The 15608-nt window shown below is 38.6% G+C and overlaps 1 protein-coding gene across 2 annotated transcripts; it reads left to right on the forward strand.

The window, feature by feature from the left end:
- The first annotated feature begins 4638 nt into the window (after positions 1 to 4638).
- On the forward strand, positions 4639 to 12970 carry bco2l (beta-carotene 15, 15-dioxygenase 2, like). 2 transcript variants are annotated; one of them, XM_081364698.1, is made up of 12 exons: positions 4639 to 5227; positions 5935 to 6106; positions 6206 to 6417; positions 6601 to 6716; positions 6825 to 6927; positions 10595 to 10726; positions 10937 to 11097; positions 11188 to 11358; positions 11463 to 11597; positions 11686 to 11868; positions 11961 to 12071; positions 12724 to 12970. In XM_081364698.1, the coding sequence occupies exons 1-12, from the start codon at positions 5188 to 5190 to the stop codon at positions 12838 to 12840; spliced, it is 1653 nt and encodes a 550-aa protein (XP_081220824.1). In that variant the 5' UTR covers positions 4639 to 5187; the 3' UTR covers positions 12841 to 12970. The 2 variants fall into 2 exon arrangements, with proteins under 2 accessions (XP_081220824.1, XP_081220825.1); XM_081364699.1 differs by lacking the exon at positions 10595 to 10726 and having other exon boundaries at positions 5089 to 5227.
- Positions 12971 to 15608: the final 2638 nt, after the last annotated feature.

Consider the following 15608-nt stretch of genomic DNA (forward strand, 5'->3'; position numbering starts at 1 on the left):
TACATTGAGATGATTAAATCATTTAGATGACAGGATAGCAATGAAGTCTGTCAAAGAGAAGATAACAAGGAGATCATGAGTCTCTGATTGTTATGCTTTTGTTGCGTCCCCCTACCGCTGATCAGGTTAAGGCTTTTGTTATCTCGTGTTATTTGTAACTTAATGTTGAATGTTGGCATGACATTGTAATTAGTCTGTTTTCCCTAAGTATCAGAATGTTCAAATTTGGAGTTTAACAGTGGAAATTAGCAGTTTAAAAGCTTTGAATTTATAAACATTATATTTGTCTGTAAGTAATTAGTTCTTCCTATTCCTGTGTATAAATACATCTTTATTAGTTTTGACATTAGATTATGTTCTACGAATTTATGACTATGTCTCTCATTAGATGGCAGAAAAGAAGGGTGGTAAAGACTGCATGCCATTACAGTGCCAACATCACTTTTAACAGTGATATAGGGCCTTACATAAAATGAAACAAAATTCATATTTCAGCTTTATCAAGAGGAATAAATAAAGCAGCAGATAAACATTTAATTTGTCAACTCTGAATGGTGGCATACTGTGTGGCTCAGTGGCTCTAACAAAGTCCAGTTTGCTTTAGATTTAGCCTATCCCACCCTGTCATGTGTTTATAAGACGGTCTTGTATTGTTAGAATTTCATTGTCTGTTCTACTTGTTCTTGTTTGTGCTTCATTAAGATCAAGAATCTTAACAACCAAAGTCACGTCTAAGCCTGCACAGAATCCAGTGTATAAAGTGCCAGGTAAGCCTTTCTATGCTTTATTACTATCTCTCAGGCCTTTATTTAATGTTTTGCCTCATGAACATTGTTTTTGTCAAGCCATAACTTTTGTTGTTAAAAATTATACTAAGATAAGCAAATTTAAACTGATAGCTTAGACAACATCAACTGTTGTATGATCTTTCAGGTCATACTTAGATGGGAGAGGTTATTATGTGAGTATAGGAGACCATAAGTCTGATTGGACATCCATGACATGCGGAGTCCCTCAAGGCTCAATTCTTGCGCCACTCCTGTTCAACCTGTATATGCTCCCAATGAGCCAAATAATGAGAAAGAACCAAATAGCTTACCACAGCTATGCAGACGACACACAGCTCTACTTAGCCCTATCGCCTAACGATTACAGCCCCATTGACTCCCTGTGCCAATGCATTGACAAAGTCAACAGTTGGATGTGCCAAAATATTCTTCAGTTAAACAAAGACAAAACTGAAGTCATTGCGTTTGGAAACAAAGATGAAATTCTCAAGGTGAACGCATACCTTAACTCTAGGGGTCAAACAACTAAACATCAAGTCAGGAATCTTGGTGTGACACTAGAGTCAGACCTTAGTTTCAGTAGTCATGTCAAAGCAATAACTAAATCAGCATACTATCATCTGAAAAATATTGCAAGAATAAGATGCTTTGTTTCCAGACAAGACTTAGAGAAACTTGTTCATGCTTTCATCACCAGCAGGGTGGATTATTGTAATGGACTCCTCACTGGCCTTCCCAAAAAGACCATAAGACAGTTGCAGCTCATACAGAACGCTGCCGCCAGGATTCTGAGCAGAACCAGAAAATATGAACATATCACACCAGTCCTCAGGTCTTTACACTGGCTCCCAGTTAGATTTAGGATTGATTTTAAAGTATTATTACTGGTATATAAATCATTCAATGGCCTAGGACCTCAATATATTGCAGATATGCTCACTGAATATAAACCCAACAGATCACTCAGATCATTAGGATCATTTCAGCTAGAAATAGCAAGGGTTCACTCTATGGCGAGTCCGCTTTTAGCTATGCCAGCCGCAGCTGGAACCAGGAGATCAGATGTGCTCCAGTAGCCTAGTCACATTCAAATCCAGACTCAAAACACTTCTGTTTAGCTGTGCATTTAATGAATGAGCACTGTGCCACTGTTCGTCCGACTGTTTGTACTGTACTGTATTTTATTTTATTTTTCTAAATTGTTTTAATTATTCTTATTTCTTTTTATTATTTTAATTTCTTCTATGTAAAGCACTTTGAATTGCCATTGTGTATGAAATGTGCTATATAAATAAACTTGCCTTGCCTTGCCTTGCCTACATTCATTATATTAATGCATTTCATTCAGTTTATGATTAAAGTAAGATACAATTGTTCTTTATAGCTCTGATGTCCTCCAGAACTCTGTACAGTCTAATCATCCACCACATTGTCTGTGTCACAGCTCTCATGATTTGTTATGGTGTGATTTCTTCTCAGCTAACAAAAAACGTCCATCTGCCAGTGGTCTGGAGTTCATTGGTCCCCTTGTGAGCTCTGTAGAGGAGACCCCAGACCCCATCAGTACAGTTGTTAAGGGTCAAATTCCCTCCTGGGTCACTAGCTTCCTTAGGAATATGGACCTGGCAAATTAACCAGTTGCAATTCTTTCTAATGTGGCCCTTTAGCTGTCAGATTAACCATATGTTAACATTAAGTTAGTTTAGCATGATAATCTAATTAACATGCCAAGTAATACTTTAGTGTGCTCGTTCTCACACTGAAAGCTTTCCTCGGCAGCCTAGTGAATCAGTGTCAACTGTGTGGCGCAATCTGTAATGCCACAAGCCCTGAACTTTCAGGCTGTGGGTTTGAATCCTATTTGGCACATGCCCAGACCGCAAGAGGCACTGTGGCCTGAAATGGTGCAAGAAGCTGCATCTGTTCCAGACATTGCTTCTTTCTAAGAATGATCTAATCTGAATTAATTAAATATAACATGTGGTGTATTTATATACGCAATCTTCATTTTTAGTTAATTTTCACTTGAACTACTAAACCTCGGCAGCCAGGCAAATGCATGTCTTCTGAGTGGGGCCTGGTGATAAGCAATGAAGACTTGACCAGAAAGTTGGGGGTTCGAGTCCCATATGGTGAAATGTCAGAATTTTTATGATTTGCCAAGTACATTCAAGAATTTGTTTGGCTTTCTATTGAAGATGTTTTCTGTCATTTAAAAATAACAAATAATAGTCTGACATCTCTGTGATACATTATGCTTAACTACAGAATTTCCAAACAAAAGTTTGTTTAAATTTGTGTTTAAACTATTTTTACATGAACCATTTTACCAGTGTTCTGACAAAACATATATTTTTTAAGAATTTACAGATATCAACATCTTAGGATGGTATCAGTAATAACTTTCCTGACTTTCAAAAAAACTGAAAGGGTTTTGTATTTCTACTTCACCCTTCATGAAAACTATAGTACATTTCAAAACTTTAAAATTAACTTTAAAAACCAAAGTATTTTAAGCTCATTGAGCCATTGGAAGGGCTTGGCCCCGTGATGGCTGCTGGCAGCTATATTTTAGTATTAGTATTTAGTATAATTTTAGTCATACATATGTCAAATAAGATAAATAATAAGATTTATTTGACTTCTTTACATGTCAGAGTTCACTCTAAGATTTCAGTTATGACAGGCCTGATAATGTTATGTAACTGTCTCTTTAGAAAAACAGCAGTTTCCTCCTTGTCCTTGGTGCTAAGACATTCACAGAGCTTGGACGAGCAGAAGTTCCAGTGGACATCCCATATGGCACTCATGGACTCTTCAATGAGATGAGCTAAAATAGAAAATCAACAACTTCAGTCAACTCATTCTTCAAGTAGAACCATTCGACAAACTATTCTGAAATTTGTGAGACTGGCTAGAACTGTATTATGAGTCAGCCATGTAATTGCTGTATCAAATTATTATTTGTTTATTACGTGTATTCTGTGTATTTGTATCCGACATTAAATACTTTGAAAAAGCTGACACGCTATATATATTATACAATTAATTCATGCATCAGGACCATTAAAAAAGTGAAGGTGTAAATGTGTTTTTAAAATGATTAAAAACTTGGTATCCAGTTACAAATTAAAGTTATACACTTTGCATTAATTAAAATGAACCAAAAATCTTAATACTGACGGGGAAAAGCTCATGGACATTTTATGCATGGCATAAAATGACCTCTTTCGCTTTTATTAAAACCTACATATTAATTGAGTGAAATCATTTGATTTGATTTCATTGTGTTTCTATTATGACATATCTTCATTTAAAATATGGCAATTAAATACGTAAATATTCATATGCATGCAAGCCATAGAATAATTTTACTTTTCAGATCAATTTTTTTTTATAGGGATTCTACTTGGTCTACTTGTCAAAATAAAATTGTAAATAGAATAGTTGATTTAGTATTTTACATTAATGACACTTTTAATTTTTTTTATGACGATTGACATTTATTATATTTGGTTTCTTTAAAAATTCTTCCCTGAATTAGCCTACTTCTGTCCAAAAAAATAACATATTATTTTACAAGTATAATTGGCTATAGCCTGAGTGTAATGAGCTAAAGTTCACCGCAACTTAACCAACTTTCTAAAGATAAATGGTTATACTTAGAATATATTTCCGGTGTTATAAAATATTGCATAGCCTATTAATATAAATTGATTTCCCAAGCAAAATATTTTAGTCAGAATTAGTGGGATTGCGTGAACTTCAATTACCTTTTAGGAAGGTGATTTTTTGCCCCAACTTATTTGTTAGGTAAAAACGTTATAGCCAGATGGCGATTAAACACTATAGACGGAACATGTAATAGGCATGTGCATGACGTCATCTTTTTCACAGATTATTGTTTACACGAAGACCATTTTCAAAAAACGTGCACTTTTGTATCTCGTTTTCAAACGTTTGCGTTGCCAGCCACCCAAAACGCTGTTGTGTATGCCTAAACAAACGGCCTTTTTTAACGTTTTTAGTTGAAAACTGTGTCGTGTAAACAGCCCCCAGCTTTTATAAATGTGCCTTATAAAGAAAAAAAACCTTATGGTGTGCATCTTGAGACAAAACAATGGATGGCACTGCCACTGACATACTTAAAGATATGTCAGTGTGAGTTGCTTTCAGTTAAAACGTTCAGTTTTGCTTTTTGAAACCGAGAGTTATGTCAACTGAACAGCAGCACACTGTTGCTTTGGCTCTGTTCAAGGTCCAGTTCGCTTTAGATTTAGCCCATCCCTCCCTGTCATGTGATTATGGGACAGTCTTTTATTGTCAGAATCTCATTGTTTGTTCGACATCTTCAGTTTGTTTCATGTTGTGAAGAACAAGAATCTTATCAGCCAAAGTCATGTCTAAGCCTGCACAGGATCCAGTGTATAAAGTGCCAGGTAAGCCTTTCTATACTCTACTACTATAGTCGCATCTCAGTGTGTTATGTAATCATCATCTCTCAGGCCTTTATTTAATGTTTTGCCTCATGGATGCGCATTGTATTTTGTCAAGCCCTAACTTTTGTTTTTAGAAATTACACTAACATAGTTAAGCTAATTTCAGCTGATAGTTTACACCATCTGTTCTGTTGTAAGATCTATGATTAGAGATAAATGAAAATCAACAATCAGTTATGTGCATTGCCCATAGGCTAATAGCTAAGGCTTTTATTGTTCCTGAAAATAAACTGGTGCATTATTTCTTTTATTGTGGCAAACCAGTATTCATTGAAGACTTTTTTTCTTTTCTTTTTTTTTTAAAGACAGGGCTCTAAAACGTAACTATTCCTTCAAATCTATGAAATCCTATACTTAGAAAGCTAGTGATAGTCTACAGTAATGAGGTATATCATACTGGTTGGTGGGTCAAGGCTAGGGAATATTTACGGCAACACACACAGAAGAGATAATCAAAAGCAATTTGAGTTTTGCAACACTTTATTTCTTTACGTTCTCTATATTAATGCATTTCATTCTGTTTATGATTAAGATACAATTGTTCTTTATTAGCTCGGATGTCCTCCAGAACTCTGTACAGTCTAATCATCCACCACATTGTCTGTGTCACAGCTCTCATGATTTGTTATGGTGTGATTTCTTCTCAGCTAACAAAAAACGTCCATCTGCCAGTGGTCTGGAGTTCATTGGTCCCCTTGTGAGCTCTGTAGAGGAGACCCCAGACCCCATCAGTACAGTTGTTAAGGGTCAAATTCCCTCCTGGGTCACTGGCAGCTTCCTTAGGAATGGACCTGGCAAATTTGAGTTTGGTGAAAGCAAGTAAGAGGGCAAAATATTGCTATAATCAGAGCAAGATCAATTTATTTTTTTTATCTGGTTGTTTTCTTTGCTTATTTGGCTTCATCTCTTCCTCCTAAGATTCACCCACTGGTTTGACGGCATGGCCTTGATGCATCGTTTCCACATTAAAGATGGTCAGGTGACCTACAGCAGCCGTTTTTTGCGCAGTGACTCTTATGTACAGAACGCAGAGAACAACCGAATTGTGGTGTCTGAATTCGGCACCCTGGCAACACCTGACCCATGCAAGAACTTCTTCGCTCGGTTCTTTTCACGTTTTCAGATTCCAAGTAAGCATCAGTTGGAGGTGAAAGTGGCATGCGTACCTGATCAGAAATTTAGACAGAACACTCTAGCTAATCAGACCTATCTATAAAGATAAGATCAAAAGTACAGTACTTGACAAATTTAATGCATTACTACAAAACCTTCATCTGAACCCATTCTAATCATCAGTTGTGTTTGATTAACAGAGGCGACTGATAATGCAGGAGTGAGCTTTGTTAAGTACAAAGGAGATTTTTACGTAAGCACAGAGACCAACTTCATGCGTAGAATCGACCCTGTGAGCCTGGAAACCAAAGAGAAGGTACTGTATATATGACAATGTTTCACAGATACAGTAATTAAGCAAGATAACATGGACAGTGTTTTCCTAAAATGAACAGTTATCTCTATGTGATTTTGGTTTTGAAAGGTGGATTGGTCAAAATATATTGCAATTAATGCAGCAACAGCTCATCCACATTATGACAGTGAAGGAGCGACTTACAACTTGGGAAACTCATATGGCAGTAAAGGTGAGATGGCTCATTTTTGCTTTTTAAAACACAATTAAACTCTAACAGTTTTCCAGCATCCCTCCACCAATCCCAACTCCTCACTCTTAACTGTTGCCTATTCAGAATCAGAATCAGAATCAGAATCAGAATGAGCTTTATTCGCCAAGTGTGCACAAACACACAAGGAATTTTTTGTGGTTTTTACAGGAGCTCTTGGTAAATACATACATATATGACATTAGAACAGGTATTTAAATGAGAACATAAATAAATAGAATAAACAATAATAATAGTTATAGTATACATCTGAAACAGTTATGTACAGATTTGTGCATTGTGTGTACAGCTCTATAAATAAAATTTGTATATGTATTTACACAAAAAAAACCTCTTGCATCTCTCTCAAGTACTGAATGAATTATACAGCAGGTGTTAATTGCTGTTTTAGCTGTTTAAGCTGGAGATAGCATGGGGGAAAAAACTGTTTTTGTGCCTAGATGTTCTAGTGCGCAGAGATCTGTAACGTCTGCCTGACGGCAGAAGTGCAAACAGGTTTTGGCCGGGGTGGGAGGGGTCTGTGATGATGTTCCCTGCCCGTTTCTTCACTCTGGCATTGTACAAGTCCTGAAGGTTGGGGAGGTGTACACCAATGATCCTTTCAGCTGTCCTAACAGTCCGTTGTAGTCTTCTTATATCTGATTTGCTGGCTGACCCAAACCAGACAGTTATAGAAGTGCACAGAACCGACTCAATAACAGCTGAGTAAAACTGAGTCATCTGCGCTTGTGGTAGGTTGAACTTTTTCAGTTGACGAAGGAAGTACAACCTCTGTTGGGCCTTTTTGACAATGGAGTCAATGTGATTGTCCCACTTCAGGTCCTGAGAGATGGTAGTGCCCAGGAACCTGAATGACTCCACTGCTGTCACAGTGCTGTCCATGATGGTGAGAGGGGGGAGTGCAGGGGGGTTTCTCCTAAAGTCCACTATCATCTCCACAGTTTTGAGCGTGTTCAGCTCCAGGTTGTTATGACTGCACCAGACAGCCAGCTGTTCAACCTCTTGTCTGTAAGCAGACTCGTCACCGTCCTGGATGAGGCCAATGACTGTGGTGTCGTCTGCAAACTTCAGGAGCTTGACGGAGGAGTCTTTGGAGGTACAGTCATTTGTGTAGAGGGAGAAAAGCAGTGGGGAGAGAACGCACCCTTGGGGGGCACCAGTGCTGATGGTAAGGGTCCGAGATGTGACTTTTCCCAGCCTCACTAGCTGCTGCCGGCCTGTCAGGAAGCTGATGATCCACTGACAGATGGAGGAGGGCACAGAGAGCTGGGTTAGTTTATTCAGGAGGGTATCCGGGACGATGGTGTTGAAAGCGGAGCTGAAGTCCACAAACAGGATCCTTGCATAAGTCCCTGGTTTGTCCAGATGTTGGAGGATGTAGTGCAGTCCCATGTTGACTGCATCATCCACAGACCGGTTTGCTCGATAAGCAAACTGCAGGGGGTCCAGCAAGGGTCCAGTGAGGTCCTTCAGGTAGGCCAGCACCAGTCTCTCAAATGACTTCATGACCACAGATGTCAAAGCAACAGGTCTGTAATCGTTAAGTCCAGAGATTTTAGGTTTCTTGGGTACCGGGATGATGGTGGAGTGTTTGAAGCAGGAGGGGACTTCACACAGCTCCAGTGATCTGTTGAAAATCAGTGTGAAGATGGATGACAGCTGGACAGCGCAGGCTTTGAGACAGGCTGGTGAGACACCGTCTGGGCCTTTGGCTTTCCTTATCTTCTGTTTCCTGAAGACTCTGCATACATCCTCCTCACTGATCTGAGGTGCAGGCTGAGAAGCAGTATGGGGGAGGGAGGGGGGTGTTGATGGTTGTGTGTAGAGACGGTCAGAGCGGGTGTGGGGTGTGAGAGCAGGCTTTTCAAATCTACTGTAAAATACATTGAGATCGTCGGCCAGTCGTTGATTCTCAACAGTGTTGGGGGATGGTGTTTTGTAGCTGGTGATGGCTTTCAGGCCTTTCCACACTGATGCAGGGTCGTTAGCTGAAAACTGGCTTTTCAGCTTTTCAGAGAAGCTCCTCTTAGCTTCTCTGATCTCCTTTGTCAGTGTGTATTTGGCCTGTTTGTACAAGGCTCTGTCCCCACTCCTGTAGGCATCCTCTTTGGCCTGACGAAGATGTTTTAGTTTTGCAGTGAACCATGGCTTATCGTTGTTATATGTTAAAAAAGTCCTAGTGGGGACACACATGTCCTCACAGAAGCTGATGTAAGATGTCACAGTGTCAGTGAGCTCATCCAGATCAGTGGCTGCAGCCTCAAAAACACTCCAATCAGTGCAGTCAAAACAACCTTGTAAGACCTGCTCTGTTTCGCTGGTCCATCTCTTTACAGTTCTTACAACTGCCTTAGCAGATTTAAGTTTCTGCTTGTAGGCTGGGAGAAGATGAACCAAACAATGATCAGAGAGTCCCAAAGCTGCTCTGGGGACAGAGTGGTATGCGTCCTTTAAAGCAGTGTAGCAATGGTCCAGTATGTTAGTGTCCCTGGTGGGGCAGGTGATGTGCTGTCTGAATTTAGGCAGTTCACGGGTGAGATTAGCTTTATTAAAATCGCCGAGAATGATAGTGAAAGAGTCCGGGTAACTTTGCTCCGTTTGTGTGATCTGATCAGCCAGCTGTTGCAATGCCGCGCTCACACACGCGTCAGGGGGGATGTACACACTCGCCAGAATAAATGAGGAAAACTCCCGCGGCGAATAAAAAGGCTTACAGTTAATGAAGAGAGCTTCCAAATTAGGGCAGCACATCTTCGTCAACACTGTCACATCTGAACACCAGCCTTCGTTGATATAAAAACATAATCCACCGCCTCTCGTTTTCCCAGTTAACTCGGCGACGCGATCCGCTCTGAACAGCTGGAAGCCCGTTAGATTTAGCGCACTGTCCGGTATGGAACCGTTCAGCCATGTTTCTGTGAAGCAAAGAGCAGCCGAGTTTGAAAGGTCCTTGTTTGTGCGGGTGAGAAGTAGTAGTTCGTCTGTTTTATTTGCTAGAGAACGGAGATTTGCCAAGTGAATGCTCGGCAGCGGAGTCCTGAATCCGCGCTGTCGAAACTTCACGAGCGCGCCCGCGCGTTTCCCTCTTTTGCGTCTTTTGAAGCGCTTGTACAGGATCGCAGCTCCGCCAACTAGGATGTCTAATAAAATGTCGGAATGCTCAAAAGTCGGCAAAATGTCGTTTGGTGTGTTGTTCCTGATGTCTAGGAGTTCGTTCCTAGTTAAACTGACGGGGAAAAGGTTACATAAAACAGGACAAACAAACAAAAACAGTAAAAGTACTGAGGAGCTCAAAACCGAAGCAGCCATCCGCGGCGCCATTTAATTCCAACCAGGGATAGGGGAGTACTCTGGGTTCGGGCCAAAATCCGAGCTCTGGGCCCTCCCCTTGGACAGCATACAGAATATGTATGCTCTTTACCATATCGATTTATATGTAAGTGAGAACTCGCAAACAACTGTTTCAAACCGAAATACTCCTCCCATCTACCAACAGTCAAACACATATTCCCACCCCCAAACACATGGATCTATATATATATATAATTATTTTATAACAACAAATGTATATTAAAATAATATTTTAACAACAAAAAAGGCACTTCACCTTCTATTTTTTTTCTCAAAGGCTTTTTCTACCATATCCTCCGAGTACCACCAGGTGAAGGAACGAACGATATTGCTGATCTGTCTGATGCTGAGATTCTTTGCTCTATTCCTGCTTCTAACCCCAGAAAACCATCATACTACCACAGTTTTGGTAAATTTGCCTAAGATATTTGCATTTTTAGATCATCTGATCTGCCTTTCTGCTTCTTCATCCATCTGTAATTATATAAGAATTATTTTGCATCTATTTACATAGGGTTGGAAATATGGGCCACACCTTTGTTCCTGGAGATTGTCCAGTATATTATATTATCCACCAACAAGCAGATGAAAAATAATGATTTTGCATTACTGTTTGCAGTCATGTCGGAGAATTACATAGTCTTCATTGAGCAGCCGATCCAGCTAGACCTGCTGAAATTCATGCTGTACAGAGTTGCTGGAAAGAGCTTTAGTAAAATCATGTCCTGGAACCCGGATCTAGACACCATCTTCCATGTGGCAGACAAACGCACTGGCCAGGCAAGGCAGAGTCTATAACAACATCATACTGACATCTAATTGTGGGCACTGTGTATTTCTGCCGCTTCACCTCTGTTTTCATCCCTGCAGCTCATCAAGACAAAATACTACAGCAGTGCCATGTTCACCCTGCACCAGATAAATGCATATGAGGATAATGGATATTTGATTATGGACATGTGCTGTGGAGATGATGGCAGTGTGATTGGTGACTTCACGATGGAGAACCTTCGTCAGGCATCCGGGGAAGAACTTGACAAGGTAATACCTTTACAATCCAATACATGTCAAACATCGACAATATTGACCTCTTTTTCAGCTTCATAAAAGTAACTTTAATTGAACTTGTCTATTGGCTTTTCCAGTTCTTCAATTCATTGTGTACAAACTTACCACGCCGATATGTACTGCCTCTGGACGTTATGGAAGAGGAGCCCAATGACCACAACCTCATCAATTTGCCGTACACCACTGCCTCTGCTGTGAAGACTAAAACTGGGGTAAGTGAACAAGTTGTGGAGAGAGGGGGGACTGGAAAAATAATATTAATAGATATCAATAAAAGTCATTTCTCTTTGGTTATAATAGGTGTTCCTCACCCATGAAGATCTCTACAATGATGACCTGTTGCAGTACGGTGGTCTTGAGTTTCCACAGATAAACTACACTTACTACAATGCTCGTCCTTATCGCTATTTCTACGCCTGTGGCTTTGGACACCTGTTTGGTGACTCTTTGCTTAAGATGGATCTAGAAGGAAAGAAGCTAAAGGTACCATCTTAAATGAAAATACTTTTATTTGAGATTTATGACTGTTCACTTCAGTTGGGAATATAATGTTTGATCCGTTTTGTTGTATGTAGGTGTGGCGCCAGGTTGGTTTGTTCCCATCAGAACCAGTGTTTGTTCCAGCACCTGATGCTAAGGATGAGGACGATGGAGTGGTCATGTCTGTGGTCATTACACCAAGAGAGGTGAGTTTCATGGTGTCATCATACCCTTGTTGTCTAGCTCCATTGGCTTCCTCTTGAGACATTAATATTAAAAATTTAGTATTTAGTTTCCTTTTGACAAATACTCTGGGGTCTCATTTATAAAATGTGCGTATGGACAGATTTGATCTTAGAGTGTGTACGCCAACAGATTTATAAAAACGCCAAATGTTCTATGCAGGTGTACACACTTTCCCTTTTGGCAGAGTCAGAGTCTTGCAGGTATTTAAAAATCTGAGCAATTTGTGCCGCTTGCCATTCTCAAGTAAAGGATTTGAAAGTTGACTGGTGCTCTTATATGCTAATGGAATTAGGCGGGGTTTACAAGATGGAGATCTGAAACCTTTCAACTGCGCACAATTTCAAGCTTCACGGTTTATAGATTTCACATCTGGAAGAGAGCCGTACAAAATTATTATTATTTATTTATTTTACGTTCATTTTTTCTGAATCACATGTACGCACATTTCAGAAATGATCTTTGATCACATTTGATCACCCCTGGCCCCTGGAGAGCAAAGGGGCTTAAATTTGTTTAAAAATTTTAGTCATACATAAGATACATAATTTGGTCAAAATTCAATCAAAGAATTCAGTTGCAACAGATGTGATATTGTCATGTAACCCTCTTTAGAAAAACAGCAGTTTCCTCCTAGTCCTTGACGCCAAGACCTTCACAGAGCTTGGACGAGCAGAAGTTCCAGTGGACATCCCATATGGCACTCATGGACTCTTCAATGAGATGAGCTAAAATAGAAAATCACCAGCTCAAATCAACTCATAAGAGTGAAACCATTGAACAAACTATTCTGCATCTTTTTTTGAAAGCGTAATTTCATCCTTTCTTGATTTAATTCCCATTAAATACATTGGAGAAACTGACATGTCTGGTTTTTGACACTATATTTTTTATATTGTAAACAACATTTTGCTTTCATGCGTGTATTTCTAGGATCTTGTTCACTGAGAGATTACAGATTGAGGAAGCAGATTGGAACAAGTATAGAATATTAACTGAAGGAAAATTAAAGGAGGTTAGTATTAATCAGGGAATTGAAGATCTCGATGCAGAAATAAGTAGCATTATTCTAGGAGCAGCAAAAGAGTTGATACCAAAAAGAGGTTGTAGAAATAGAAGGAAAATAGTTCCTTGGTGGATGCAAAAATGCACAAAGGTAATTAAAGATAGAAATAAGGCATTTAAAGTCTTGAAAAGAACACAACTCTCAGAATTTAACTGATTATTAAAGAAAGCAGGCTGTAGTTAGGAAAACAATACAGAGAGTTAAAAATAGTTTTTGGAGGAAGTATTGTGAATCTTTAGGAAGAAGTACATCATTAGATCGAGTATGAGGTATGATTAAGAGAATGTCAGGCAATAAAAAAAAGTATGGTTATCCTATAACGAAAGATGGAGAGAAAGTAATAACAGAAAGCAAAGGTAAAGCAGAGTTTGTTAGGACTTTGTTAAAATACATAGTAATGGTAATTTGAGAAACGAGGAAAAGATACAGAGGGAGAAAACAGTAAGGGAATATGTAGAAGCAAAATAGGATGATAGGGACAGTGAAAGTGCTATAAATGTGATGTTTACAATAGGAAAATTGAATAATGTTAAAAGAAAATCAGGAAAAACAACGCCAGGGAATGATCAAATAAGTTATTGTATGATAAAGAATTTAAATGATAGGAGTAAAGAAATATTATTTATATAATAAGGTATGGGAAGTGGGGTGTTTGTCAAAACACTGGAAAGAATCAATTATTGTCCCCATATGTAAACCAGGTAAGGATCCGAGTTTGGCAGAAAGTTATAGACCGATTGCTTTGACATCACATGCAGGGAAAATTATGGAAAAAATGATAAATGAAAGATTAAAGTATTATTTAGAGACAAAAGAACTATTAAAGGATTACCAGAGCGGATTTAGAAAGGGACGAAGGACTCTATATGTTTAGAGAGTGAAATTAGAAAAGCTCAAATTAATAAAGAAAGTATAGTACCTGTATTTTTTGATGTAGAGAAGACATACGATATGTTGTGGAAACAAGGACTACTTATTAAGTTATTTCAGGATAAGAGGGAGAATGTATAATTGGATTAAAAACTGTTTAACTGAAAGGTGGATAGCAATAAGAATAGGGAATAATTTAGTACCAAGTATTTAGTAGAAAATGGAACTCCTTAAGGGAGTATAGTTAGTCCAGTTTTTTCAGTTGTGATGAATGAAGTGTTTAGTAAAGTTGATAGATCTATAAATGTTGCTTTATTTGCAGATGATATCGTTATGTGGAAAAAGGGAAGAAATATAGAATATATAGTGAGGAAAATGCAAGAGGCAATAGGGAAAGTAGAGTGTTGGGGAATGGAATGGGGTTTTAGGTTATCAGTGGCAAAGACCAAAGCAGTCTGTTTTTCAAAAAGGACATTTTAAGAACAGATTAAACCTAAACTTTATGGAAAAAATGTAGAGAGAGTGAAGTGTTTTAAGTATCTCGGGATAAGGTTTGACAAAAAAACTTAATTGGAAAATGTAAAGGAATACAACATGTTGTAAGATGCTTGAGAGGTAGAGAGTGGGGAGCAAGGATCTCACTGAAAGCAGTATACATTGGATTAATTAGGGCAGTTCTTGATTATGGATGTACAATTTATCAGTCTGCTTCGAGAACATTACTAAAAATGTTGGATGTAATTCAATATAAGGCTTTGAGACTCTGTTGTGGTGCTTTTAAAACAACAGTAGCAGCAGTGCAAGTAGAAATGAATGAATGCATTGAATATTAGAAGAAATCAAATAGCATTAACGTACTGGGTAAACTTAAAAGGACATACGGAAAATCACCCGACTCAGAAGGTGTTACAACCTTGTCAAGGAAAGGAAAGACGGCAGATTAAAAGCTTTGGATGGATAATAGGAGATGCAGTCAATGAGATAGGGATATAATGTTAAGCCCCATTGTGCCATTATCCAGTGTCCCACCTTTTAGGGGTAGATACGCATCTTTTAGAGTGGAAAAATAGAGAAGTATAGAAGGATTCAGGTTATTCGATATTTAGAGGAACATTATTCTGTGTTTATTAAGATATACAGTGATGCATCAAAAAGAGATAATAATAGAGTAGGAGCTGCGTTCAGAATTAAATGTGATGTTAAATAAAAGAGTTAATGATAATTTATCAGTGTTTACAGGAGAAATGTTGGCCAATATTTTAGTCCTTGAGTGGGTAGAAAATAATAAGCCAAGTAAAGTGTTAATAGGGTCAGATGCAAGAAGTACGATAACGAGTTTCAAAAACATGCAGTTAGAAGCAAGACAGGACATTATGATGGAAATAGCCCAAACTGTTTACAGATTCAATAAAGTAGGAGTAATAGTGAAATTTATCTGGACTCCAGCCCATATAGGAGGAGTTGGAAATTAATTGGCAGACAAATATGCAAAAAGTGCAACATAAAAAACAACAGAGGTAAATATGGCAGTAAATTATAGTAAGGCGGTATAGTAGAGTAAAAG

This window comes from Scardinius erythrophthalmus (genome assembly GCF_964197995.2).
Source record: "Scardinius erythrophthalmus genome assembly, chromosome: 5".
Taxonomy (NCBI): Eukaryota; Metazoa; Chordata; class Actinopteri; order Cypriniformes; family Leuciscidae; genus Scardinius; species Scardinius erythrophthalmus.

What these genes read in the sequence shown, in the direction of transcription:
- bco2l (XM_081364698.1), top strand. Translation starts at nt 5,188, where the DNA reads ATGTCTAAGCCTGCACAGGATCCAGTGTATAAAGTGCCAG. An exon ending in TCCAGTGTATAAAGTGCCAG is followed by an intron (nt 5,228 to 5,934) that starts GTAAGCCTTTCT and finishes ATTTCTTCTCAG; the next exon opens with CTAACAAAAAACGTCCATCT. An exon ending in AAACTCATATGGCAGTAAAG is followed by an intron (nt 6,928 to 10,594) that starts GTGAGATGGCTC and finishes TTTTTCTCAAAG; the next exon opens with GCTTTTTCTACCATATCCTC.